Genomic DNA, 27540 nt, shown 5'->3' on the forward strand with positions numbered 1-27540 from the left:
GGGAGGGGGGTAGATCTTCTCCAAGGCAAGCCTAAAACGCCTAAAAAGCATCCCCCACTGACCTCCAGATCTACAAATTCCACAAAAGGAATTCATAGGGGTGGCTCTGTGCCACCCTCCCCAATGCCAGAAACCAGACTCAGAGAATACACTCCACCCTGATGGCAGGGAGCCGCTGAGAGCCTCATCTTGCTCCCAGGACCCAACACCCCTCCATCTGTGCTCTCGGAGAATTTGACAGGAGATTGACTTTTTAAAAAGAAAAGCTGCTGTTGAGAGGGATGAAGGTTTCATCAAAGACCATTTATCCCAGAGGGATGCAGATGGCACTTAGGAGGCCACGTTAGCCCACACTGTTTGGAAGTACTGCCCAGGGGTAATGCAGAGCTGACCTGTCAGTGTGCAGCACCCCCTACCAGGACCATCTTTCCTGTCATCTCAAGCATCATTTTTGCCTCTTCTCAACGTCAGAACCTTGTCTGGTTTCTCCCAGCTTGATAATGGCTACATGGACATGGCCATGTGGCATAGGGTGTCTCCACCATGGAGCTGGGGAAATCCCAGAGGGCATAAGGACAACTCTTGGGGAGTGGTGATGGCAGTGGGGAGGTGGGTCAGCTGGACTGTGGCCCACATTAATCTCGGTAGCTGAGTGACCTTGAACACATCACCTTACTTCTGTGGGTCTATAAAATGAAGGGCTTATGGGAGATGAGTGGTTTCTAAGTATGTATCTCACCTTTATTAAAATACCTGGGTCCCACCATGATAGGCAAAAAGTCTGCTTTTCTCATGGAAGACTTTTCATTGTTGACAAGCAAACATAATATATACACACTGTGCTCCTCCAAGACTCCCTCCACGCCCCTCTTAGCACCCGTTGAGAAGCCCTGCATCAGGTGATCCCTAGAGACCCCTCCTACTCTGACAGTTTTAAGCAGTAATAACTGCAGAACATCTGTGCTCCTTGCTGCTTCACACACAGTACCGCATTTCATCCTCACAACCAGCCTGTGAGGTAGGCACTATTAATCCCACTAGACCAAGAAGGAAACGGAGGCTCCAAGAGCTTAGGTCACTTGCCTAAAGGCACACAGCTAGTGAGTGGCCAAGTCTGGCTGAGACCCTGAGTAGCTGTGGAAGTCTTCGCCATGTCCTTTATCAATTGTTCTAATCTTCTCTCCATGAAGTTTAAGCTTTTTAGAGGAGGATAAAAACCCACATTTTCCCTATTATTCCCCAACCACAGCTAAAACCAGAAAGCTTCACTTGCTTAATCAAATTTCAATGGCGCCTAGTGCTCAGTGAAGACAAGGTGGCTGCTACCTGAAGCCACCCAGCAGCACAGGCCCAGCTTGGCCTTGTTGTCAACTGAGGTGGGACAGTGGCAAACAACACCTAATACTTTTGTTTCAAAGTGTTTGCATGTACACTAGGATAAGGCTTTACACTGTGCAGCATTTATACCTCACAAGACCCTTTAAAACATCCAACATCATTTGTTCCTCACCATAGCCCTGTAAGGTGGTGGAGATTATTATTACTATCTTCACATTGCAGATGAAGAAACTGAGGCTATAAAGGGTGAAATAACTTCCCCTAAAGACCCAAAGTAAGAGTCAGAGCTTGAATTTAAACCTGGGGCTTCCCACACTACCTTTCCCCCACACTTTTCCCCCATTCCCTGTGGCTGCCTCTTTCCATAAAAAGAGGCACCTACTTTTGCATTTATGCTTTCAAGTGTGTTTGCTGGCTCAGGGAAATCATATGATTTGGTCTCTCATCTTGACAGAATGATTTGCCAGTGTAATTGTTCTATATGTTAATGGATTTTATTTTTCTTTGCACAAACATTATAACATTAATAGAAATCTAAGGGAAAGAAAAATTCACCAACAAACCTGCCACCCACAATAAATCAAGTTTTGCTTTTTCCACGGTTCCCTTCCAGTCCTTGTTCATGTGCAGACATAGTTTCTACAGCGTTTGTAAAGCTAAGCATAGACACAATTTTGTACGTCATACTTTATTATAAGCATTGTCCACGTTGCTCAACGATCTTCATAATGAGCTCTTTAGCAGCTCCATCAAACTTCAGGTTGGATGCATCAGATTCACTTAGCCATTCCCCTGTTATTTGCCATCAGGGTGGCCATTGTAATTTTTTATACCCCTTTTTGCTTCCTTCTAGTTCTGGCCCAGGGAATGCGGGAATATCATGATTGGCCTCAAGCCTCAGGGCCTGTGCCTCCATCTCCAACATGTCTCTCAGTTGTGGGAGGTGAGGAGCACCAGGAATATTTTGTTTGGTAGTCTAGGGTTCCAACTTCTTCACTCCTTTCCAATGGGCTCATTAAGTGTGGTTAGGAAATATGTCTTTGGGAGGAAGGCCCCCAGGGGGATAGGGGCCACTTGACTCCCTTATAAGTCTCTACCACTTTAGCATCCATCATACTGAAATCAAGGATTTTGAGAATTCAGTAAACTTGTGAATATGAAAGGGCCAGGTCAACTACAAAAATGCCTTGCAAATGCAATGAGATGATTTCTTCATTTTATTTACGTAGAGAGAAGAGAACGGTGGACTGATTTTCATCTTGAAACACAGGTCACCTTGCTCATAGCACTGGTGTGGCTGCTTGGGGTAGGGGGTTGGAAAGCAGCATGATACCAGTTCTTTCTGCATCTGAAGCCCCTCTCAACACCTGGTTTAGGCTTAAATTCAAGAATCTCCCACTTTCTTGCTAGCTCAGGAATCCTCAGCTCTAGCTTCTGGACCCAACATAGAGCCTCCAATGAGTTCAATTATTTAACAACACAAACGTGCCATCAAACAGACGTATGGTGGGACTTCTACAAGGCTGGGAGTCGCAGTCTTTGTTGCTATAGAGATTTGCTAGTTCTACCAGAACAGAGCCACAGAACCCTCCTTTCACCACACCCGGTCTCCAGGGTTACTAACTCCTGCCACAGATGCAAAGATGCTGAGACGCACACGGCATGGTACAATAGGCATAAGCTTGACAGTCAGATAGACTTGAGCTCAAACCCTGGCTCTGCAATTTCCTTGTTATCAGACCATAGGGCAGCTCTCCCCCTGAGTCTCAGTTTTCTCATCTGTAAAATGGCATCGACAATCCCTGCCTGGAGGTGGTTCTGAGGGCCAAGTAAAGTTGTGGATGAAAAGTGCTGGCACACAAGAGTGTGTGACGTTAGTTCGTTTTCCCTTCTCTGTGGGATACTAGTTCAAATAGATGGCTCATTTGTGCACAGCTATGCATACGCTGTGTAGTCAGGGTGGTGCTAGCACATATCTCCCCCGACCCCATACAGATTCTCAGGGCCACAGGGCTACACTTACCCAAGAGGTTAAAGGGGATGTGAAAGTTGGTGAGAAATCAATTCCAACTCATGAGCCTGGCAGACAAGGCTTTCCAGTGTCAAAGCAACCTATGCTCTAAGGTTGCATTGGGCTTCCGCATGCTATGACTACCCCACTGCTACCTCCATCCACTTTGTGGCTGCACTGGCTGCTCCCCACAGTCCCCCAAACACACCAGGCTCACTTCTGGTCCCATTCTCAGGGCAACACCCACAGTGTTCCCCTACCTGGAATCATAATCACTTTTTTCATTTGAAAAGCAATTTCAAGTTTCTAAAAGCTTTCCGAGCTATCTCATACATCTTTCCAACCACCCTGGGCAGGGGTGGGGAGTTGTGCCAGGGATCCCCTTCAGGGATTTGTAGCTTTTTATAGTTGAAGGATGGAGGTAGCAGAGGCGAATGACTTGCCTAAGATCACCCTACTGTTTCACAGGCAAGAGACATCAGAACCCAAGCCTTCCAATGCCCGGTCAAGGGCTCTTTCCCACCCTTTGGTAAACAAGTTTTAGCCCTTGCCCTCGAAAAGCTCACATTTTACCAGGGGAGATAAGCATGTAATAATAACCATAAAAATGACGATGCCTGAAAGAAGCCCATCTGAAAAGGCTCCATACTGTATGATTCCAAGTATATGACATTCTGGAAAAGGCAAAACTATGGAGACAGTAAAAAGATCAGAGGTTGCCAGGGGTTGATGTGGGGGTGGGGGAGGGATGACTAGGTGGGGCATAGAGGATTTTTCAGGGCAGTGAAAATACTCTGTATGATACCATAATGATGGATACATGTCATTATACATTTGTCCAAATCCATAGAATATATAACATTAAGCGTGAACTGTAAGGTAAACTATGGACTCTGGGTGATTATGATGTGTCAATGCAGGTTCATCAACTGTAACAACCGTGCCACTCTGGTGGGGGATGTTGATAATTGGGGAGGCTGTGCATGTGTGGAGGCAGGGAGTATATGGGAAATCTCCATACTTTCTTTTCAATTTTACTGTGAACCTAAAACTGCTCTTAAAAATTAAAGTCTTAATTTAAAAAAAAAAAAGACAGATGAAAAGCACATTGAAAAAAAAGATAATGCCAGCAGTGGTAAAATTATGTACAAGTTACCAAATTAGTACAGAGTAGGGAAGAATGAACTCTGTTAATTAATCTTGTATGGAGGAAGGAAGTCAGTCAGGGAAGGCTTCAGAGAAGAGGTGACACCCAATCAGGGTTTTTCAGGATGACTAGGAAATTGCCAAGAGCAGATGGCGGGCTAGAAGGGGGTTCCAGGTAGAGGGAAGTGCATCTGTCAAAGCATGGAAGTGTTGAATGGGCATGGTATATTTGGAAAACCAAAAGCCATTCAAGATGACTGGATCAGCAAGTTCAACAGGAAGTGACAGGAGGTAAGGGTGAAGAAGTAGGTGGGGACCGACCATGGAAGGTCTCTCAGTTGTGTTAAGGAACACATACTTTACCACAGAAACTGGTGCTTCCCAAACCTCAGGCAACCATGTCTCACATTCTCAACTTTTTTCCATTGCCATGTACCACTTGTACTACTATTTACTTAACCATTTTATTTAAAAAAGACTTATTTTTAAAACACTTAAATTTGCCCTAATAAAAAATATATGAGAAACCATGGGTTGGATTTACCAGTTATGTTTTTTTTCTAACACACATTAAAATATATACGGAACTCTGAGATGGAAAAACAGTTTTCTTTATACCACCTACAAATGATCTCCTGGGCCACCTGGGACAAGGGGCACACACTTTGGGAGCAGTCCTGATCTCCCTTCCCCAAATTAGCAAGGCCTGGGTTCATATCAAGGGAGTGCAGGGGCAGATGGCTCTGGTGGCTGTGCTAGGCATGGCCAGGAGAAGGGCGAAGGCGGAGGCAGGGAGCCCACTTCTGAATGGGCCAGAGTTAACAAACGTCTAGATTCAGACATTGGCGGTGGGATAAGAGGAAGGTCTTATCCCAGGTCTCAGAGGAAGACTTGACAATAAATACTTGTTGAGTGGATGGATGGACGGATGGATGAGGGAAAATTTGTGAGGTGAGGGAGAGAGAGTGAAGGATGACCCCCAGGTTTCCAGTTAGGGTTACTGAGAGATGGTGGCGTTATAGAGAAAATGGAAGAGAGAAAGTGGAGCGTCTCTGCAGGGGTGGAGGGTGGTGCAAGAAAATGTGCTTAGCTGTGCATGAGGTCCTTGTGGGACATTCAGGTGGACGTGGAGCAGCTGACCAAGTTACTCTGAGCTGGAGCCAGAGATTTGGAGGCCAAGCCCATGGAGGTGGTCTCAGGGTGTGGCCTTGACCACCAGGGGAGAGGGTGTAGAGTGACAGGAGAATGCAGGCCTGGGACAGGGCTCTGGGAAAAGGACATTTGCATGTAAAGGTAGGCAATGGAAGAGCTGCTTTCTTCCTTTATGAAGGCTTTCCTGGTGACCTCAGGACAGACCTACCTCCCATAATCAGGGCCTCACCTCCTCCCTTAGACGCTGACTGTTTCCTGTGCTTGTCTCCTCTCCTTGACTAGTCTGTGGGCAGCCTGGGGCTAGGAGGCTAACCAGTCTTTCTCTAGTTAGCCCAGTGGGAGTGAGTGTTCAACCAAGGATTCCGGGACCGCCTAGGGATGGTGAGTGAGTGGGTGCAGTGCTGGGGGAAGGCAAGGGCCAGGAGGCGAAGTGGGTCAGGAGGTGGAGTGGGGGAGAGAAAAGAAGTAGTGATGAGGCCACCTCCTCATGCTGCCAGAAGCTGGTCCAGTAGCCACTGTCTCCAGGATGGCCCTGGACTAGAGCTGGCACTGAAGATGCAGAGCAATTTACAAGAAATGAAATGGCAGCCAGTAACTGTCCTGAGCTATAGCACCAGCAGAAGTGCAGAAAGTTATCCTTGAGCTCCTGTACTGGACTGTACAGAGCATCTCCATTTAATATCACTGGGTCCTGAGCCTCCAGCTCTGTGGCAGAGAAGTAGGATGCTATGAGGTGGTGGTTGGGTCATTCACCTAATGGTGGCCTTAAAAGGGTGTGTCCTCAGAAGATTCCAAAGAAACTTCAATGCCCAGAACCTTTGCCGTTGGCTCAGTCCACTACAGGGGCCCAAATTCAGCCCACCCCGGAGGCCAAACCAGGCCCTGCTCTGACAGGCAGGCTCCAGGGGCAGTTACCCTGCCTGCCAGCACACCCCAAGCTGCTTTCCTCTATCTTCCCTCTCCCCTACACCCTGTGAGACCCCTGTTCTAAGGCTGCCCCTAGGATTGGCTGGCTCTGCACAACTCCCCTCAACCACACAGCTAGCCAAGTCCCCAGGAAAACGCAGACGCAACCCTCTGGGCCTGAGCATTGCCGGATTTCAGCAAGACACCAGTCTGTTTGTTCCTTTCTTATGGTAAACTTGAGTTAAACTTGGCAAAAACTTTCCCTTCTTCCCACTGGCCCGAAACAGCGAATGGCGAACAGCGGACGAAGGCCTCCCAAATGGGTACAGAGAAAACCATGGGCTTCTCTGTGAGGAGGGGTGCTGAGGAGAGGGGGCACCATCAAGATGGAGGGAGGAGGACAGGGAAAGTACCCCTGGCCCTAGGGCATGTGGCCTGATCTGAGGCAGCAGTGAAAGGTGCTTCCCAGTGGCCAAGGGGTAGGCAGGAGGGAAAAGAGTTAACAGTAGGGGGAAGGTGAATAAGACGAGAGAAGTTGCGTCCACATTGCTCTCGCACTGCCTGGGAAGGCGAACTAGGGAAAGTTGTCTCCAGATTCTGTCTCCCTGATTTCCATACCATCAGCATCCAGGAAGGGGTTGTCGGTGAGAACTATGCTAGCACCCTTGAGTCCAGGTCTGGAGAGGGCCAAGAGGTGAAGCAGGGCCGCCCAGGGTAGGAGGGCAACAAGCTCAAGGCTGGCACATGCTCCTCTCATCCATGCAGTGAGGAGAGCTCCCTGCGGGGACTGGGGCAGGAGGTGGGGGCAGGGCATTACACAGCAAGAAACAGATTCGTCTGGATCATTCTGTGCATGCAGCATATGAGGTAGAGCTGGGAGAGAGGTGTAGGTGTACAGTGCAGGGTGGGTGTGGGTGCTGGGGGAGATGAAGGTTTGAATAACAAAGGAGGCTTGTAAAGGATAAGCCATGCATGGTTCCAGGTCTCTGCCTACTGGATCCAGACAGAAAGCACAGTCCTAGCAATAAACTTCGGACCACAGCACGTTGCTCACTTCCCTGGTGCTCCAGCCACCCTCCAGAGGCTACATGGGGTTGCTGGCAAAGAGGCCAGCCCCTGCCAGCTCAGGGAGCTCTGACTTATGCAATTCAGGCTGGCGCAGGAGCAGGGGAACTGGGAGTTCACCCGCATTTCCCTCGGGCTTTCTCCCCGCCCCCTGCCAGCCCCTGCAAGTCACGCCAAGGGTCAGGGGCCCCGCGGCTGCAGCTGGGGAGGCCCTGGCTGTAGGAGCCCCGGAAAAAGGAGGGAAGGGAAGAGAGTACCTGTTGCTGAATGCATCCTGCTTTGGCTCTTACTCCTCGGTTGCTTGTGGTGAGAGTTGCCCATCATTCTGTTCTGGACTGGCAGCCGCCCTGTGGCTGCCGCCGCCGCCTCCTCCTCCTCCTCCTTTTCCTCCTCCTCCTCCTCCTCCCCCTCCCCCTCCTCCTCTGCCTGTGCTCCTCCCCAGGTGCTTACATCACCTCAGCTTTGCTTCTCACACACATGGCTCATCCAAATCCCACTTGTGCCCCTGGCACACAATTGTCCAGACCTGACCCTCTCACTTGGACTACAGCCTGCTAGGAGCTTCTCTCAGCCTCTCTCTCTCTCTCTCTCTCTCTCTTTCTCTCTCTCTCCCTCTCTCCCTCCCTCCCTCCCTTCCTTGTCTCTCCCTCCCTCTCCCTCCCCCCTTCCCCTTGCTTAGTGCTCCACTCAGGTTGAGCAGCCCAGGTTCCAGGAGAACCCTAGTGAGCCCTGAGTGTGGCCCCCACCTCATCTGCCTCTGCAGACAGGGCCAGCACAGGCGCCCTCGGAGACCCGCCCCACCCGCCCTCACTGTCCCTGGCTGCCTCTGCTCTCAGTGCTGTCATTTCTGCTGCCGCTTGCTCGCTCCTCCGTCTGCAGAAGCTGGAGCTCGCAGGAGCGAGGGGCCAATAACAGAGCCTAATCCAGGAGTGTGACAGGGACCAGTGGAGGAATGTGCTACCCAGGCATTCTAAGTGACATAGCTCCCTGCTCCACTGGTGAACGGATCCAGCTCTGTAAGTGACAGCTGCCAGTGGACTCTGGGCTCCAGTCCTGACAGAGAACTGGGAAAATTTGGGCAAAGCATGAGGCTGCCAGGTTGCAGGCTTGGAGCTAACAAGCCAGATTCCTCTTGCATGCCCAGTGTGGCCACCAGGCATACCTGCCTCCCTGTCAGACACACCTGAAGCCTCACTCCTCCCCTCCCTCTCCTGCTTTGCCTTCCCGGGGGATAGCAGAGCTGGCAGCCCAGAGGCTCACTGACTGGAACTGGGACCCCCGGCAGCCAATGAGAGGGCTCCTTCCATGAGTCCCACTGTAAATCCACGGGCGCTCTCTCCCCCCGCCCCACACTCACTCGTGCACGTGCGCATGTGTGCGCGCGCAGCTCTTGCAGCTGCTCACTGCAAGTGCTGCAGCCCTGTGGGATAAGTGACATGGGGCAGGTTGTGCTGGCTCAGCAGCTCATTCCAGCCCCAATAGCCTGGCAGCGAGGAAGGGCCATGGCTCCTGGAATCAACTCTGCCAAAGCTAGACAGTCTCGAGTGACTTCACTTACTTAGCAGAGTTGTGCTACTGCCCAACGCTGATGTCATCAGACTCATGCTCACAGAGACAGGGGGCCTGTCTATCACAATCACGGCCACAGAACACTGCGGGCGCAGGTTGGGATAGGACCTCAGCCTGGCAGATTTGGGGCACCGTGCCACCCAGAAAGGAGAGCTTTCTGACTTTGGAGCAAGAGGTCTAAAGTGGGAGCCATCCGTCCACACATCCACTCTCCCACCCAGTTATTTAGTCATTCTTTCAACAGTTCCCAGGGATCTGCTCTGGCCAGGCAGGCCTCGTGCTAGGTGTTGGGGATGCAGAGGTGTAGGTCACCATCTAGGAGGGGTGACCAACACACCCACAGACCATGACAGTACAGTGTGATCACTGCTATACCAAGGAAAGGATTCACATGTTGTGGGAGCATCAAAGAGAAAGCTTTAGTCTGGAAGGTTTGGAGACACATTCCCAGAGGAGGTGACACTTGGACTGGATCATGAAGGATGAAGAAGAGTTGGCCAGACACAGGGAGGGGAAGGGCACACTGTTAAATATTTGGAATATTACCCCTGCTAGGAACCTCTCTTGCCTCTCTTCAGTTTTCTTCAACAATTTCACACACATCTCTTAAGCTCCACCTCCATGCCAGACAGAGGGAGGCAGAGACTGACTTTGAGGTTCCCCAGCCTAGTGGGGGAGACAGATAATCACACAGAGAAGTCACAGGTTGGTGTGATCCATGCTTGGGCTTTGGTGGCAAGAGGCCTTCAAGGGGACCTACCAGAAGCCAGAAAAGAGGGCTTAGAAAATAGAGGTCCCAGAGCAAGCGTGAGGGGCCAAGAATGAAGCATCTTGGGAAAACAAACAGATTTATGAATATGGTAAAAATCTTGAAGACTTATGAACATGGCAAAAACCTTGAAGGTGAAGTTTGGGGAACATTTGGTCTCCGCCCTCTTATCCACTTGTGATGGGTCCTAGATATGAGTCTTGGGAGGTTCAAGGTGTAAACACGGACTATAAAAGCTTAGAGAGGCTAGAAGAGATAGAACCATGACATCTTGAGATGGTTCTAAAATGTATGAGACACCTTGAAAGTCAAAACAAAATTGACCTCAACTAGGCTGTGCATCTGGGACCCCAGATTATATTCCCAGGGAGCAGATGAGGAAGCTTGCATAGGAACGGGCATAAATCATCATTGTAGATCTTCTCACAGCAGCCCTGTCCAGTAGATATGATTTGTTTAACCCACTTTATAGATACCTAAACGGAGGCTAAGAGAGGAGAGGCAGCTTGGTCAGGGTCCCCACTGGCTTCCTCCACTGGACCTATACATGTGGCTCAGGTCGCTCCCAGAGGAGAAAAACCAACAAAAGAGAACAGCAGACACAGAACCTCTCCTTTCTCCCTGCATCCCCTCTGCCTCATCATTCCTTTCTCTCTTCTTCTCACCTGAGCTTCTCAAAAGGGGATTCTACACCCTGTGTCCCACGTCCTCACCTCTTCCTCTCTGTTGGCCCCACTGCAGCCCCAGCCCCTCCTCCTCTCCCTCTGAAGCTTCCCTCACCCAGTCACCAGTGTCCCCATGGCCACAGACAGTAGATGCTTTAGCATCTTTTCTCATCGGGCCTCTCTGCTCTGTTTGCTGCTGGGGGTCACATACTCCTTTTTGACTAAATGAACCTAACTAGTACAGGGGGCAGCCAGGATTTGGGCCCCTGTCTGTCTATCTCCAAACTCAGTACCTTCTCTACCATATCCCTCTTTATCATCTACAGTGGATGGAGAATGCTTTTAGACTTTATCTTTCACACTTTCATCTCCCTCCCCTATCCATTTACTGAGTCCTGTAAGTTGTTCCTTAGAACTGCCTCATATTCAATCACTTCTCAGCATCACCTCCACTTCCTCATCCTGATCCCAGCTATCAGGATCCGTCCCTAGGCCCATTGCAGGGAACATCTTCTTCCCTGGGCTCCCTGCTTCCACTCCTGCATCTTAAAATCTATTCTTCACGCAGCAGCCAGAATGAGCTTTTACAAACATAAACCGAATCATATCAGTCCATTGCTCGGAACCTTCTAATGGTCCTTTGTCTAAAGGGTCAACTCCATGTTCTCTAGCCTATACTTAGAACCGGCCCCATCTGACCTCTTCACCTTCTCTCTCTTTATTCCCTGAAATAAACCCCTCTGCCCCTTCAATCTATGGGCCAATCATTCTATTCTGTACCTTGTCCTTTGTCACTCCAGGTAAAGCAATCCGGGAAAGGCTTTGTAGTCAGAGAAATCCGGATTCAAATCCCTACTCTGCCATTTCTACTTGTGTGAACTTGCAAAGTTACTTAACCTCCCCAGCCTCGATTTTCCTCATCTGTGTAATGGGGGATGGAAACATCTACCTTGTAGGCTATTGTGAGATTTCCGTTAGCTAAGGGGCACCAGCACATAGTAGGTGCTTGCTAGAAAGTGCTTCTCATCCCCTTCTCACAGTCTCTCCCTACTGTTCCCAAATCCTACAGCTCCTCAAGCTTCAGCTCAAACCCCATCACCCCCTGAAAGCCTCTCCTCAACCATCCCCAGTCTGCAGGGCTCACTCTCTCCTCTGGGTACCTTTAGCTCTGGCTCTCTGAGCCTCTCACTTGTCCCTAAATATAGATGCCCTGGAATTGTTAGAAATCTTCCACGTGTTCATGAATCTTCTCTGCCCCAGTCACCTCTGAGTTCTTTGAGGGTCGGGTTAGAATTTGGGTCTTTGAGTCTGCCCTGCACAGGGCCTGGCACAGAGGATGTCTCAATGTTGTTGGTCAATCAGCATGTGCCAAGCTACCCTGCCCATGCAGACCTTCCCTCCTCCTCTTCCTCCTACCTCTCCTTTGCTCCCTGATAATCCCTCCAAAAGCTCTACATGCTTGGCCCTTGTGCCCCCACTAACTTAAGAGTCTTCTCAAAATGTTCTTGCCCCTTCCTACTTATCAGGGTGGACATCCAGGCTGAGTGTGGTGTTGGTGGGAGCTGTTCTGATGGGTCCACTGACGCAAAATCATTGCCTGTAGAAAGGTGCTAGGAAGTCAGCTACCCTTTGCTCTGAGCACTGTGCTCAGTACAGGAGGTGCAGTGGCTTTGGGAGGGGGCTAGACCCCCTGTGGTGTCCTCATGTGGAGCTTGGGGAGGAAAGGGCTTCTTTCTGGCATGTATGAAAGCCAAGCCAGGCCAGAAGCAGCCATCTATTGAGGAACGCTGGCCAGGCCTGACTGTTCTGCCGGCCCTTCACCCAATTTGGTGCCTTAGACAAACCAGGAGAGGGGACAGAGAAGTCTGAGGCCTGAAATAAGCAACTCTGGGGTCCATTTCCACAAAGTGAAAATGCTTAAGGCTCATTGCTGTCACCTCATCAGCCATGTCCAGCTGTACTCAGGGCTGGGGGAGGCGGGGGGGAAGAGAGAAATGGAGCAGGCGACACTATCTCCAGACTTTCCCAAAGATCCCAAGAGATGGGACAGAGACAGCTTGTCACTTTAGTCATGCTCTCACTTAGTCCTCAAAAGCACCTTGTGATATGCAGATTATTAGGCCCCATTCTGCAGATGAGGAAATGGAGATAAGGAAAGGAGGTGGAGCTGGTAAGTGGCATGGTTGGGACTAGAGCCCTAAATTAGGTGACTCCAAGCCCAGTTCTTTTGCACTCTGCTGGTCCTATCTGCCATGACCTGCACACACTCTATCCTGATGTGGGGCATCTCTAGGTCTAAGTTCCATAAGGAGAAGTGAATTCTAATACACAGCTCCAGCTCTGACTTCAGCCTACCAGGAGCTGGCCCTTGGCAGTTCACTCAGCACCCCATCCTGGAGACACTTTCCAATTGTGCATCAGTCACAGCCCCTCAAGCTTGAAATACCAAAAGAAGTGCTCTTCATTTTCTATCCCTTCTGCCTGAAATGCTTTTCCTTCCACCTCCATCTCTGCTGTGGAAAGTCACACTCATATCTCAAGACCCAGCCTCCTCCTCCGTGCAGCTTTCTCTTAGCCCTGCAGCTAGAAGCAAACTCACGTCCACATGGCCATATCCTCTGCACAGATGTCAGGTCCATTGCATATGCCTCTTGTCCTGCTTCAAGCCTTTTCTCATCTTCCCAAATGTAAACAGATTTCTCCTTGTGTTTATTCCCATGGTACAGTACAATGTCCCCAAAGTGGGGTACATATTTTGCTAGTGGTACATGTGGTAATGGTACAAGAGGGAATTTTAGATATACATGGATGATCTTTTTAAGTTTAATAGTCATGATTAAAAAGAACGAAGACAGTCTAAGGGACCTCTGGGATAACATCCATATTATAGGTGTCCCAGAAGAAGAGCGAGACAAAGGGGCAGAGAATCTATTTGAAGAAATAATAGCTGAAAACGTTCCTAACCTAAGGAAGGAAACAGACATCCAGGTACAGGAAGCACAGAGAGCACCAAACAAGATAAACCCAAAGAGGCCTACACCAAAACACACTATAATTAAAATGTCAAGAATTAAAGATAAAGAGAGAATCCTAAAAGCCACAAGAGAAAGGCAACAAGTTACACACAAAGGAAACCCCATAAGTCTGTCAGTTGACTTCTCAGCAGAAACTTTACAGGCTAGAAGGGAGTGGCACAATATACCTAAAGTGCTGAAGGGAAAAAGCCTACAGCCAAGAATACTCTACCCAGCAAGGTTATCATTCAGAATGTAAGGAGAGAAAAAGAGTCTCCCAGACAAGCAAAAATTAAAGGAGTTTATCACCAAGAAACCAGGCTTATAGGAAATGCTAAAGGGAACTATTTAGGTGGAAAAGAGAAAACCACCAATAGGAATAAGAAAATTATCCCCAAAAAGCAATAAAATCACTGGTAAAGGCAAATATACAGTAAAGGTAGCAGACCTATGAAGGTCAGAACACAAAAGTACTAAAATTATTTCCATGATAAGACGGTAATGGGTACACATGCACAAAAAAAGAAGTTAGATATGATGTCAAAAACATAAAATGTGGGAGGAGAGGAGTAAAAGAGTAGAGCTTTTAGCAAGAGGTCAAACTTAGGAGACCATCAACTTAATATAGATTGCTATATACGTAGGTTATTATTTATGAACCTCATGGTAATCACAAACCAGAAACCCATAATAAATAAACAAAAAATTAAGAGAAAGGAACCCAAACATAATACTAAAGAAGACCATCAAACCACAATGGAAGAGAGCAAGAGAAGAAGAAAGGAACAGAGAAGAACTACTAAAACACCCAGAAAAAAAGTAAGCAAATGGCAATAAGTATACTCTTATCAATAGCTACTTGAAATGTCAATGGACTAAGTGCTCCAATCAAAAGGCATAGGGCAGCTTATTGGATAAAAAAACAAGACCCATATATATGTTGCATACAGGAGACACACTTCAGACCTAAAGACACACACAAACTGAAAGTGAAGGGATGGAAAAAGATACTCTGCAAACGGCAAAGAAAAGAAAGCCACTTACATCAGACAAAACAGAGTTTAAAACAAAAACTGCAACAAGAGACAAAGAAGGGCACTACATAATGATAAAGGGAACCATCCAACAAGAGGATATAACACTTGTAAATATCTATGCACCCAACATAGGAACACCTAAATATATAAAGCAATTATTAACAGACATAAAAGGAGAAATAGACAGGAACACAATAATAGTAGGGGACTTTAACACTCCACTTACACCAATGGATAGATCATCCAAACAGAAGATCAATAAGGAAACACTGGCCCTAAATGACACATTTGACCAGATGGACTTAGTAGATATATACAGAACATTCCATCCAAAAACTGCAGAATACATATTCTTTCCAAACACACATGGAACAATCTCCAGGATAGATCACATATTAGGCCACAAAACAAGTCTCAATAAACTTAAGAAGAATGAAATAATACCAGGCATCTTTTCTGACCACAATGGTATGAAACTAGAAATCAACTACAGGAAGAAAAACAGAAAAGCCACAAATATGTGGAGATTAAACAAAATGCTATTGAACAACAACTCGATCAAAGAAGAAATCAAAAGAGAAATAAAAAAATACCTGGAGACAAATGAAAATGAAGATATGACATGCCAAAATCTATGGGATACAGCAAAAGTGATTCTAAGAGGGAAATTTATAGCAATACAGGCCTACCTCAACAAACAAGAAAAATCTCAAATAAACCATCTAACAGTGCACCTAAAGGAACTGGAAAAAGAAGAACAAGCAAAGCCCAATATTAGCAGAAGCAAGGAAATAATAAAAATCAGAGCAGAAATAAATGAAATAGAGACTAAAAAATCAACAGAAAAAATCAATGAAATTAAGAGTTGGATCTTTGAAAGGATAAACAAAATTGACAAACCTTCAGCTAGACTCACCAAGAAAAAAAGAGAGAAGGCTCAAATAAATAAAATCAGAAACGAAAGAGGAGACATTACAATGGACACCTCAGAAATACAAAAGATGATAAGAGAATAGTACAAAAAGCTATACGTGACCAAATTGGATAATCTAGAATAAATGGATAAACTCTTAGAATCATACAACCTTCCAAAACCAAATCAAGAAGAAATAGAGAATTTGAATAGATCAATCACCAGTAAGGAGATCAAAACAGTAATCAAAAACCTCCCCAAGAAAAAAAGTCCAGGACCAGACGGCTTCCCTGGTGAATTCTACCAAACATTTGAAAAAGAGTTAATACCTATCCTTCTCAAACTCTTCCAAAGGAGGGAAAGCTCCCTAACTCATTCTACAAAGCCAACGTTACCCTGATACCAAAACCAGACAAGGACAACACGAAAAAAGAAAATTACAGGCCAATATCACTGATGAACATCAATACAAAAATCCTCAACAAAATACTAGCAAATTGAATACAACAATACGTTAAAAAGATCATACACCATGGTCAAGTGGGATTTATTCCAGGGATGCAGGGATGGTGCAACATCTGCAAATCAATAAACATGATACACTGCATTAACAACATGAAGAATAAAAATCACATGATCACCTCAATAGCTGCAGAGAAAGTATTTGATAAGAAACAGCATCCATTTATGATAAAAACTGGATAAAATGGTTATAGAAGGAAAGTACCTTGACATACTAAAGGCCATATATGACAAACTCACAGCTAATATCATTCTCAATGGAGAAAAACTGAAAGCTATCCCTGTAAGAACAGGAACTAGACAAGGAGGCCCACTTTTACTGCTCTTATTTAACATAGTATTGGAAGTCCTAGCCAGAGCAATAAGGCAAGAAAAAGAAATAAAAGAGATCCAAAATGGAAAGGAAGAAGTTAAACTGTCAGTATTTGCAGATGACATGGTTTTATATACAGAAACACCTAAAGAATCCACTGAAAAAGTTTTAGAAATAATAAACGAATACGGTCAAGTTGCAGGATACAAAACCAACATACAAAAATCAGTTGTGTTCCTATACACAACAACGAAGAGCAGAAAGAGAAATTAAGAATACAATCCTACTTACAATTGCAACAAACAGAATAAAATACCTAGGAATAAACTTAATCAAAGAGGTGAAGGACCTGTATGCTGAAAACTATAAAACATTGCTGAAAGAAATCAAAGAAGACACAAAGAAATGGAAAGATATTCCATGCTCTTGGATTGGAAGAATTAACATAGTTAAAGTGTCCATACTTCCTAAAGCAATCTATAGATTCAGTGCAATCCCTATCAAAGTTCCAATGACATTTTTCACAGAAATAGAACCAAGAATCCTAAAATTTATATGTAACAACAAAAGAACCTGGATAGCCAAAGCAATCCTGAGAAAAAAGAACAAAGCTGGAGGCAGCATCACACTCTCTCATTTCAAAATATACTACAAAGCTATAGTAACCAAAACAGCATGGTACTGGCACAAAAACAGACACATAGATGAATGGAACAGAATCGAGATCCCAGACATAAACCCACACATCTATGGACAGCTAATTTTCAACAAGGGAGCCAAGAACATACAATGGAGAAAGGAAAGTCTCCTCAATAAATGGTGTTGGGAAAACTGGACAGCCACATGCAAAAGAATGACAGTACACCATTATCTTACACCATACACAAAAATTAACTCAAAATTGATTAAAGACCTCAATGTAAGACCTGAAACCACAAAAATTCCAGAAGAAAACATAGGCAGCACACTCTTGAACATTAGTCTTAGCAGCATATTTTTCAAGTATCATTTCTGACCAGACAAGGGAAACAGTAGAAAAAATAAACAAATGGGGCTACATCAAACTAAAAAGCTTCTGCACAGCAAAGGAAACCATCAACAAAATGAAAAGACAACCGGGGCTGGCCCCGTGGCCGAGTGGTTAAGTTCGCGCGCTCCGCTGCAGGCAGCCCAGTGTTTCGTTGGTTCGAATCCCGGGCGCGGACATGGCACTGCTCATCAGACCACGCTGAGGCAGCGTCCCACATGCCACAACTAGAAGGACCCACAACGAAGAATATACAACTATGTACCGGGGGGCTTTGGGGAGAAAAAGGAAATAATAAAATTTAGAAAAAAAAAAATGAAAAGACAACCTAACAATTGGGAGAAGATATTTGCAAACCATATATCCGATAAGGGGTTATTATCCAAAATATAAAGAGAACTCATATATCTCAACAACAACAAAACTAACAACCCAATTAAAAATTGGGCAAAAGATCTGAACAGACATTTTTCCAAAGAAGATACACTGACGACCAATAGGCATATGAAAAGATGTTGAACATCACTAATTATCAGGGAAATGCAAATCAAAACTACAATGAGATATCACCTTAGGCCCATCAGAATGGCTATAATTAACAAGACAAGAAATAACAAATGTTGGAGAGGATGTGGAGAAAAGGGGACCCTCATACACTGCTGGTGGGAATGCAAACTGGTGCAGCCACTATGGAAAACAGTATGGAGATTCTTCAAAAATTAAGACAAGAACTACCATACCATCCAGTTATCCCACTGCTGGGTATTTATCCAAAGAACATGAAAACATGAATGCGTAAAGACATATGCACCCCTACGTTCATCTCAGCATTATTCACAAGAGCTAAGACTTGGAAGCAACCTAGGTGCCCATCAAGGGACGAATGGCTAAAGAAGATGTGGTATTTATACACAATGGAATACTACTCAGCCATAAGAAATGATGAAATCCGGCCATTTGTGACAACGTGGATGGACCTTGAGGGTATTATGCTCAGTGAAATAACTCAAAGGGAGAAAGTGAAATACCATATGATCTCACTCATAAATAGAAGACAAAAACAACAACAAACAAACACATCGAGACAGAGATTGGATTGGTGGTTACGAGAGGGGAAGGGGGGGGAGGAGGGCGAAAAGGGTTGTTAGGCACATATGTGTGGTGATGGATGGTAATTAGTCTTTGGGTGGTGAACATGATGTAATCTACACAGGAATAGTAATATAATGATGTACATCTGAAGTTTATATAATGTTGTAGACAAGTGTTACCTCGATAAAAAAAATATAAAAAATAAGTTTAATAGTCATGTATTTATCCTAATGCATATAGACTCTAATAATAACTAGAGGAAAAACTAGGGCATAAAATGTGTAATTTACTGAGTATTCAAGGCTGAATTAAAAAATTGGTTTAAAGAAAAATAATTCAGTATCTGTAAAGTGGATTGAACTACTCACGCCTGTTGTAGTTCAGGGGCTGTTGTGAGAAGATCTGCAATGAAGGTTAAAGAAGTGTTTTGAGCAGTGCTTCTGTAGTCCTGGCCAGGCTCAATGTCTTGACCTGGGTAGGGGGAACATGGGTGTGTTCACTTCGTGATCATTCATCAATGTGTGCACTTTTTGTTGTGTACTTTTGATGCGTGCACTTTTTGGTGTGTATGTTAATCGTCCATAAAAAGTTTATTTTTAAAAAAAGCATCTGATACATAGTATGCTCTCACTGGAGGGGAGATGAACACTTCGTATTTGGGGCATAAGTGAGTAGAAGGGTGGTGATGCCATTAAACATCCAAGGAAGCTGGGAGGCTGATATATAGAAAGTGGGTTTAGGGAAGGCAGGAGGCTGCAGAATTGTGATTTGGGGCATGTTTTCTTCTTTGGTCCCCGCCCCAGTAAGAAAGCCAGAGCGCCTTCTGAGAGTTGGTGCTGATGAGTAGCAGGCCAAGGCCAAGGCCAAGGGAGTAGAACCAGTCAAGACCTGATCATAAATGAGCATACATCCCAGAGGCTAAGCAGACAGGCTCGCACCCGGGACAGAGTGCTAGTTGGATGCTTCATGATCTTGGGTGGGTCATGGGCCTTTCTGAGCCCCATTTAGTTCCCACTTGGGTAGTGAAATATATGGACCTAATTGCTCTCTGAGGGTCCTCTCAGCTCAGACATTCAGAAAAGGATTATTCTATGCACTGAAATTAGTCAACAAGTGCGTTCTTGGAGGATCTGAGCACCCATTCTGTTCTAGGCATCGTTCTGGTCACAGGAGACACAAGCCCAGCCACTGCACTCAGGGGGCTTGCAGGCCTCGGTTTTTCCCACACACAGGGGAATAGACTAGCACCTGTGGAATACACTTGCCCCTGTGGATAGACTAGCACCAAGTTCCAGAGTAGAAGGGTCTCTAGAGACTGGCAAAAGGAAGGCTGGCCAGGGTTGGAAATGCACATGCCTTCGAAGGTCTGGAAGGGCAGGGAAATTTGTGAAGTAGGCTGGGAGAAGCTATAAGCGGTGGTGGAGAACTGGAGCATGCACACGGCCTGCCCCGCACCCCAGTCCCCAAGGCACTCAACCTCCAACCCAGGAAACCTCTCTGCTGGCCCAGCCCAACCTATCTGTAGTCCACAGGCTGCCAACAGCCTGCCAGTTTGCTTCCCACCCGCTGTGGTCTCCCAGTATTTTTGAGCCTATCCCCAACATATGTATATTTATGTATAAACAATATACATGTAATACTGTGCTAATCCATTTTATAAATGATAAAACATAAACACATATGGAAATTAAGATGCGAGAAAAATGAAGGTTACTAGGAAATCTAATCTTTTCTTCCTGCACCCCGGAGACCCTGCACCCACTTTGGAGGCCACAGGTCTAGTGACCCACCCTCTGCCTCACAGCCAACTGATGGGAGAAGGCCAAAAGAAGGGGATAAACATATGTTGTTCTCTACTCTCTTTCAGGCCTTGTTTCCAGCGTTCTGCATGCCTTTGTCATTCATTCATTCAATAGATTTCACTGATTCTGTTATATCTAGGCTCTGTGCTGGGTGCTGGGGCACAGAGACATGAACAGGACATACACAAGGAGTTTACAATCCAGTCAGAGGAGACAGTCAATAGCCAAATATACAAATAACCAATGTAGGGATAGCTTGCAGGAAGTGCAATGAAGAAAATCAACACAGCGATATGACGACGAGTGATAGGAGTGGGTGTGAAGAACTAGCTGAGGTAAGTGGTCAGGAAAGGTCTTTCTGAGCTAAGAATTGGGGAAGACAAGAAGCCAGCAGAGGGAACAGAAAGTGCCAAGTCCATGAGATGAGAAGGATCTTGATGCTTTTGAGAAATAGAAAGGAGGCCAGTGGGTCTAGGGTGGAGGAGGTGAGGAGGAAAGTAGTGGATTTTACTTTAAGTGCAATGGGAAACTACTAGAGAATTTTAAGCAAGGGAGTGACAAGATCTAATTTAAAAACTTTAAAGACCACCATGTCTGCTATGTGGACAATGGACTGGAGGGCGTTTGAGTAGAAATGGGGAAGTCAGAAGGCTATGGTACTGGTCTGGGTAAGTGATGGCAGATCCTGGTCTGTCATCACTTGCCCAGACCAGGATCAGGGCAATGGAAACAGCAAAAGCAGGCAGGCATCAGATATATTTAGACCTCGTACCAACCCTCCAATAAGGCCCTTGTAAGGCCGGTATTATCATCTCCATTGCACATAGGAGGAAAGTGAAGCCAAGGGAAGTTCAATAACTTGTCCAAGATCACACAGCTCGTGAGTGATGAAAGCAGAATTCACCCAGGTCTGCCTGGCTTCCTTCCCATCCTACTCCGAATTCTAATTAGGTTTCCTGCTCCAGGGAACCATTCACCAGGACAATACAGGGTCTTCCTGTTTCAGTCCTGAAAATCCCTGGGCATTCTAAACAAAGAAAAGGGGCTTGAAGACTATTTGACCCAGCAGTGAGCCAAAGGCACATAAGTGATTCAAACAGTCCATTCGTCCCATTTTCCCAAACATGCTGAGTTCCACCAGAGCTCTAAGTAAGGGAAAAACCATTTTTTCCTTTGGAGGGGGAGTGGACAGGAGGAGAGTGGTGATGGTATATTTAGAAATACAAAAATAAAAAGCTGCCAACTTGTGCCTTCAAGGAAAGCCCAGGGGCGCAGGCCAAGACAGGGGAAGTGACTTGCCAAATCCCTCACAGCCCCCAAAGTTATCCATGTGAAAAAGAAGGCGGAATTGTTCCTGCCAAAGACGTGAAGTCCTTTACAGAGCACTTTGTTAGCAAAGCCTAGCATCCCTGTCACTATGCAAAGCACGCTGGAACGTTGCCATGGTAACAGGCAGCTGGGCGCCTGAATCAGCTCAAGGCCTGCTTCAGCAGAGAGGCCCAAGCCTGTGGGGGCAGCTCCCAGAGGCAAGGGGCAGGGAGGGGGAAGTTGGTTTTGTGTATATTAATGAGGAAATCTGAGCTCCCTTCCAGGTTAGCAGGGTCCAAAGCCCGAGTCTTCAGGAAATATTTCCTACTGCCAGAAATGCCTGACTTCCACAAAACACAGCACCCCAGGTTGGCATGACCCGGCCCTTTCCTCTGGTTCTCTTCTGGTGGGTTTTTTCCCCCTTTCTTTTTTGAGTGGCTAAAGAAATGGGAGAAGATGGAAACATCCAACTGCTGTGAAACAAAACTCCCTTGTGTTACAAGCATAGGATGAAACCAAAGCCCAGAGTAGGAAAGTGACTGGCTGAAGGCTGCACAGCCTTGGTGGTGCCAGAGTCAGGGCACAGCTCCCCTGACTCCAGATGTAGTGTGAGTTTCACCATAGTCCACTTCTTTCTCTGGGAGCTTGGGAGGGAGAAAAGTGAATCAACACTGATGGAGTACCCTCTATGTACCGAACACTGTGCTGGATCCTTTTGCATTCCTCATAGCTCACCTGCACCACAAACCTGCAAGGGAGCTATTATTATCCTCATTTCACATGTTAGGAAACTGAAGCTCAGAGAGGTTAAGGAATGGGCTCAAGGTCACACAGCTAGACAGAGCTGGCATCAGACTTCAGACTGGTTTCTGCACCACATGGCCTCACACTTCTGACACCAAATGCATTTCTCCCTCCTGCACCAGATGAACAAGAGACACAACCGCAAGTGCTTCTAGATGCTGTCCCTACTCTGCCATTTATGGCACAAAAGTATTCTGCAGTAGATCAACAAGCTGCCACTCAGCAAAGACCAGCAGCCACGAGTGTCTCTCCGGCCTCAGTTTCTTCATCATTAAAGTGAGGACAACGGGAGTTTGGGGTTGCTAGAGGAATGAAATGAGAATGCATAGGAAGTGCATAGAGCAAGGTCTGATGAATAGTTAGCGCTCAATAAATGTTCGTACTGTTAAGATTCTTCCCTCTGGGGACCGGCTCAAATTCTGCCACCTCAACAGCTCTAGCCCTCATTTGAGGCAGTTCAGTGTTTTTCTCCAGCCATCCACTAAATTACCAGTTGCCAGCACTCAGAGTTGAATTCCTTCTGCCAGAGGAAGAGGAGAGCATCAAGAAAACGTGATACTGAGCTAGTCCTCAAAGAATAAAGCAATGTTTGCCAGTAAAATGAGATGTGGAGAGAAGATATTCTAGGCAAAGAGGACATTTTGAGTGAGAGCATAAAGGTATGAAGATACCTGGTGTTAGGGGAGAAAAAGCCGTGATCTAGTACTGTCAGGTGGAAGAGGAGGTAGTTGGGACCAGACCATGGAGACCTTAAGTGTCAGGAGAAGGGGTATGGATTTTATCTTGAAGGTAACAAGGAGTCACGGAAGCTTTTAGGTCAGGGAGTGACCTGATCGTCAGCACAGGGGCTGCAAGGTGGAAGCCTGATTGCCGAGAGGCGGGAAGCCCAGTTGGAGGCTGTGGAAGCGGGCAAGGGAGAAGTGATGAGGGCTTGCCGTGAGAGGAGCGGAGGGGTGGAGAGAAGGAACAGACGGCAGTGGTGACGTGGGGATAGAACGAGTGGTGCCGGTTCTCCAGGTTAGGGAGCCCTGGGAGAGGAGTAGGTGCAGGGAGGAGGAGGAGACAGCTCAGCTTGGCCTCTGGGTGTCCCGTGCAGGAGGCGGTGGAGACACGCCATCTGGAGCTCAGAGGCCAGGCCTGGAGATAGCAATGGAGCAGTCATAGCTCTTGGGAGTATAGGAAGCCAAAGGGGAGATGAGAAGGTCCAGTTTGAGTGGGGAGAATGGGAAGAGAAGGAGACACTGACATTTAAGCTTTGTGTCTTGACTTTTTGTGTTTCTTCCTGGCTGTGCAGTGGCAGCCTTCCTGACGCATTCGTCCAACATTTATGAAGCTCCCTGACATGCAGACCAAGGCACTCCTACAACTCAGCAGACAAAGGCAGCGCAGGCTCTCATGCACAGGGCCTTAGCAACGCAGGCGGGCAGCTGGCACACTTGACAGGAGGATTTTCTGGAAGAGGGACTTGATAATCCCAACAGATCATAAAGAATTAAGGGGCAGGCAGAGAACACCTTTAAGTATTGGGAAGCTGTCAAGCCCATGGCGGCAGAAAAAAGTTTTTCCAAAATTCTGATTTTCATTTGAAAGTTCAAATTTTATCTTTGGTGACAAACACTGCCAGTTGTTTTCCCTGAAGTGACAGGCTCATTCTGCTCATTTTTGAGCAAATGTCTGTCAGGTACCCAAGTCTGAATAACCACAGTTTGTCTGTCAGTCGTTCTTTCAAGTAAAAGCAATGTTCCCTGAGAAAAGAGGCCTGCTGAGCTCACACCTCCAACAAGCCACAAGTGCTTTTCCTCGAGACAGCCGTCACCCTGCGGCGGGCAGCAGGAGTGTTTCCTGTGCTCTTCCTGCTCTGTCACACAGAATATTAGAAAGATCTGCACTCAAGGGCCAAGATTTATCAAATCGACAATTTGTACTGCTCTATCAAAGCCTTTCTTAAGTAAAACTGGCTTTTCTTCCCCCTGAGAGCATGGTGGTGAAGTCTACAATGACCACTAGTACAGGTTGGTGCCACTGCTTTGACTCACGCTAAGGTGCCAGAAGTCTTGCCCTCAGTGCAAACATCAATCTCATGAAAAAGGCAAATAATGTCCTAGTATTATCTTGAAAACAGCTATGACTTGGGTACCCCCTGAAAGGGTCTCAGTAACTCCTACGGATCTGCAGACCATACTTTGAGAATCGCTGCTTTAAAGATTTTTTTTTTCCTTTTTCTCCCCAAAGCCCCCTGGTACATAGTTGTATATTCTTAGTTGTGGGTCCTTCTAGTTGTGGCATGTGGGACGCTGCCCCAGCGTGGTTCGATGAGCAGTGCCATGTCCGTGCCCAGGATCTGAACCAACGAGACACTGGGCTGCCTGCAGTGGAGCATGCGAACTTAACCACTCGGCCACGGGGCCAGCCCCTGAGAATCGCTGCTTTAGAGAAATTCTTGCCCAAGTTCATAGGGGCAAGTTAAGGAAGGTTTATGGTAGCATTACCTGTGGTCATAGGGAGTTGGCAGGACCAAGAGGTCCAGTCTTAGAGGAATGGAGAAGTAAAATGTGGCTGATACATGCCATGTCAGAAGTAGTAAGCTAGATGTGCATGTAGCAGCATGGATAGACCTCAAAAACAGTGTTGAGGGAAAAAAGAAATAAAATATGATGTGTGGATCAACACCATTTAAGTAAATTAAAGGCATATATATATACATAAATATATCTTCAAAGACACCTATATTTCCAACACACACACCAACCCACTAGGGAGGGGATGGGAATGGGGAATGGAGATGAAAGGGAAAAATAAAATAAGACCAAAAAAAATTTAAAGGACCTTGCATGGATAGATAACAGTGTGCAGAGCAGTATATTTAACTGTGCCCTTGAGTGCAAATAAGGACAGAGCGAATGGGAGGCAGAAAATAGTTTCTTCTTTCAAGAGCTCTGATGATGAAAAAAAGGGGGGATTGCTGGAGAGAGGTCCAGAAAGAAGTGGGCAGATATCTGCTTTTTGCCTCCTACCAGTCTACCCAACATGCGCCAGCCTGGGTTACCACTGGCCTCCTGCTTTCTCAAGTTCACAGAATAAGGCCCAGAAATGTAGGGGAGGGCATGGAAGGAGCTCCCACTTACTGGCTCCTATTTTCTCTGGGAAGTAGATGAGATCATTGCCTAGAAGTAGGTGGTACTATGTAGTCGGAGCCTGAAGAGCTGGGGAACATGTGAAGCAGCTGTCATAGAGACTAGAGAGAAGTAAAGGTATATCTAGGCAGCACTAAAGGCCCAGCTGAAAACTGAGGGATGTTTGAGGTGGATGGGAAGAAAATTGCCTTGATTTTTCATTCATTTATTCAGTCAATTAGTCAACCAATATTTATTGAGTGTCTATTATGTGCTAAGAGCCTTGCAAGGTACTTGATATACCATAAGGAGTAAAACAGGCTTAGTCCCTATCCTCACGGATCTGCCAGTCATGTGTGTGTAGGGGGCATGTTAAGTAAGCACACAAAACCAAATATAATTTAACCATGGTAATTGTAAGGAAAGAAGGTGCAGGGTGCTGAGACAGTACACTGGTGAGGCTTGATGCGTCTGGGAGGCCTGTTGGTAACTAGAGATTTCCACCCTCATTTTCAACAGCTGCATAGTACCCCACCATAGGGACACTCCATAATTTACTCAGCCATCTCTTACTGTAGGGCATTTAGAACTTTTTCCATTTCTCTCCACATCAGAACCAACATTTTGTACATGCATCTTTGGGCACTCGTTTGATTATTTCCTTAGTATGCATTTCTAAACGTAGCATTGCCAGGTCAAAGGGTATACACATTTTTAAGGCTTCTGAAACATACCGCCAAACTGCCCTGCAGAAAGGTTGTACCAATTTACATGGGAAAAAGTCTGCTTTTAAAAAAAAAGGTTAATACTAGTGAGATCTAAGTGGTAAAAATTCTGTAAAGATTTTTTCTTTTCTATATTTTCTACATCTGAATTTCCCCCCATTTCTCCACCTTCTAACCACTCTTATGTGTATGTATATTACTCATTTAAAATATTTTTTGAATAGTTAACGCATGCACATGGCAGAAATATTCAGCGTACAAAAAGGAGTTCTGAGAAGAGTGAGTCTCCCCCACCCCTAGCCCAGTTTCTCGGGCATCCTGCCACAGGCGTTCTGTGCAGATACAAGAAATCAGATGGTGGCACCATATTACACACGTTTTTGCATCTTACACTTTTCATTTAACACAAAGAGCCACCTCATTTTCTAAGGCTGCATAGTACTCTGTGGTTATTTAGCTACTTCCACTCTTTTCTCATTACAAAAAAACCCTGTGTACTACTTATTTAACAACAATAATAACAAAGGTGGAAAAGGAAGAAAATCACCATCTACTGAGATTAGAATCTGCCTCCACTTGTTCAAGTAAAATGCTGGGTGATAGGAACAAAAAAATGAGAAATTTTTGTTAGAGTTTCCAGAAAAAAAGCAGATTTTTTTAGTCTCAAGGTTTGGAACACTCATGCTTTTATTAAGCAATTGATTTGATTTTTATTTTTCTGAGGAAGATTCTCCCTGAGCTAACATCTGTTGCCAGTCTTCCTCTATATTGTATGTGGGTCGCCACCGCAGCATGGCCGCCAATGAGTGGTGTAGGTCCACGCCTGGGAACAGAACCCGGGCCACTGAAGTGGAGAGTGCTGAATTTAACCCCTAAGCCACAGGGCCAGCCCCTCAACTGATTTGCTTTCATCTGTGAATCTTATAATTGACCATGCCTCTCCTTTATGTTACCTCCATGAATGCTTACAACCAAATTCTGAGATACATTTTTCAAGAAGGGACTTCCTGACATTTACTTTCTGTTACGACTTCTTCACCAGTTACTTTTGCTTTTCCCTTGCCTCGTCTTTCTCTCGTACTCTAATTTAGGCTCTCTCCAAGTACTGGGTGCAGCTTTGTAAGACACCTTAAATGCTTTTAAGAATAAATCAAGGTACAAATAATTTCTTACAAAAATTGAGCTAAATGCTTGGGTCTCTCTCTGACGTAACCTTCAAGAGGGATAGGCAACACGCAAGCAGGAGATG

At 46.0% G+C, this 27540-nt stretch overlaps 1 protein-coding gene across 2 annotated transcripts in view; it reads right to left on the reverse strand.

Annotated features, from left to right (window-relative positions):
- NHSL2 (NHS like 2) overlaps positions 1–27540 on the reverse strand; it is a 232612-nt gene that overhangs the window by 75709 nt on the left and 129363 nt on the right. Inside the window, exon 1 of one of the 2 annotated variants that reach the window (XM_046672916.1) lies at positions 7876–7919. The exons of the other annotated variant lie outside the window; for it this stretch is intronic. Within the exon in view, the coding sequence (XP_046528872.1) occupies positions 7876–7891 (16 nt within the window). The 5' untranslated portion in view covers positions 7892–7919. Of the gene's footprint in view, positions 1–7875; positions 7920–27540 lie in introns of those variants that run through there. 2 annotated transcript variants of the gene reach the window in all.

The sequence above is a fragment of the Equus quagga genome, chromosome 10 (genome assembly GCF_021613505.1).
Source record: "Equus quagga isolate Etosha38 chromosome 10, UCLA_HA_Equagga_1.0, whole genome shotgun sequence".
NCBI lineage: Eukaryota > Metazoa > Chordata > Mammalia > Perissodactyla > Equidae > Equus > Equus quagga.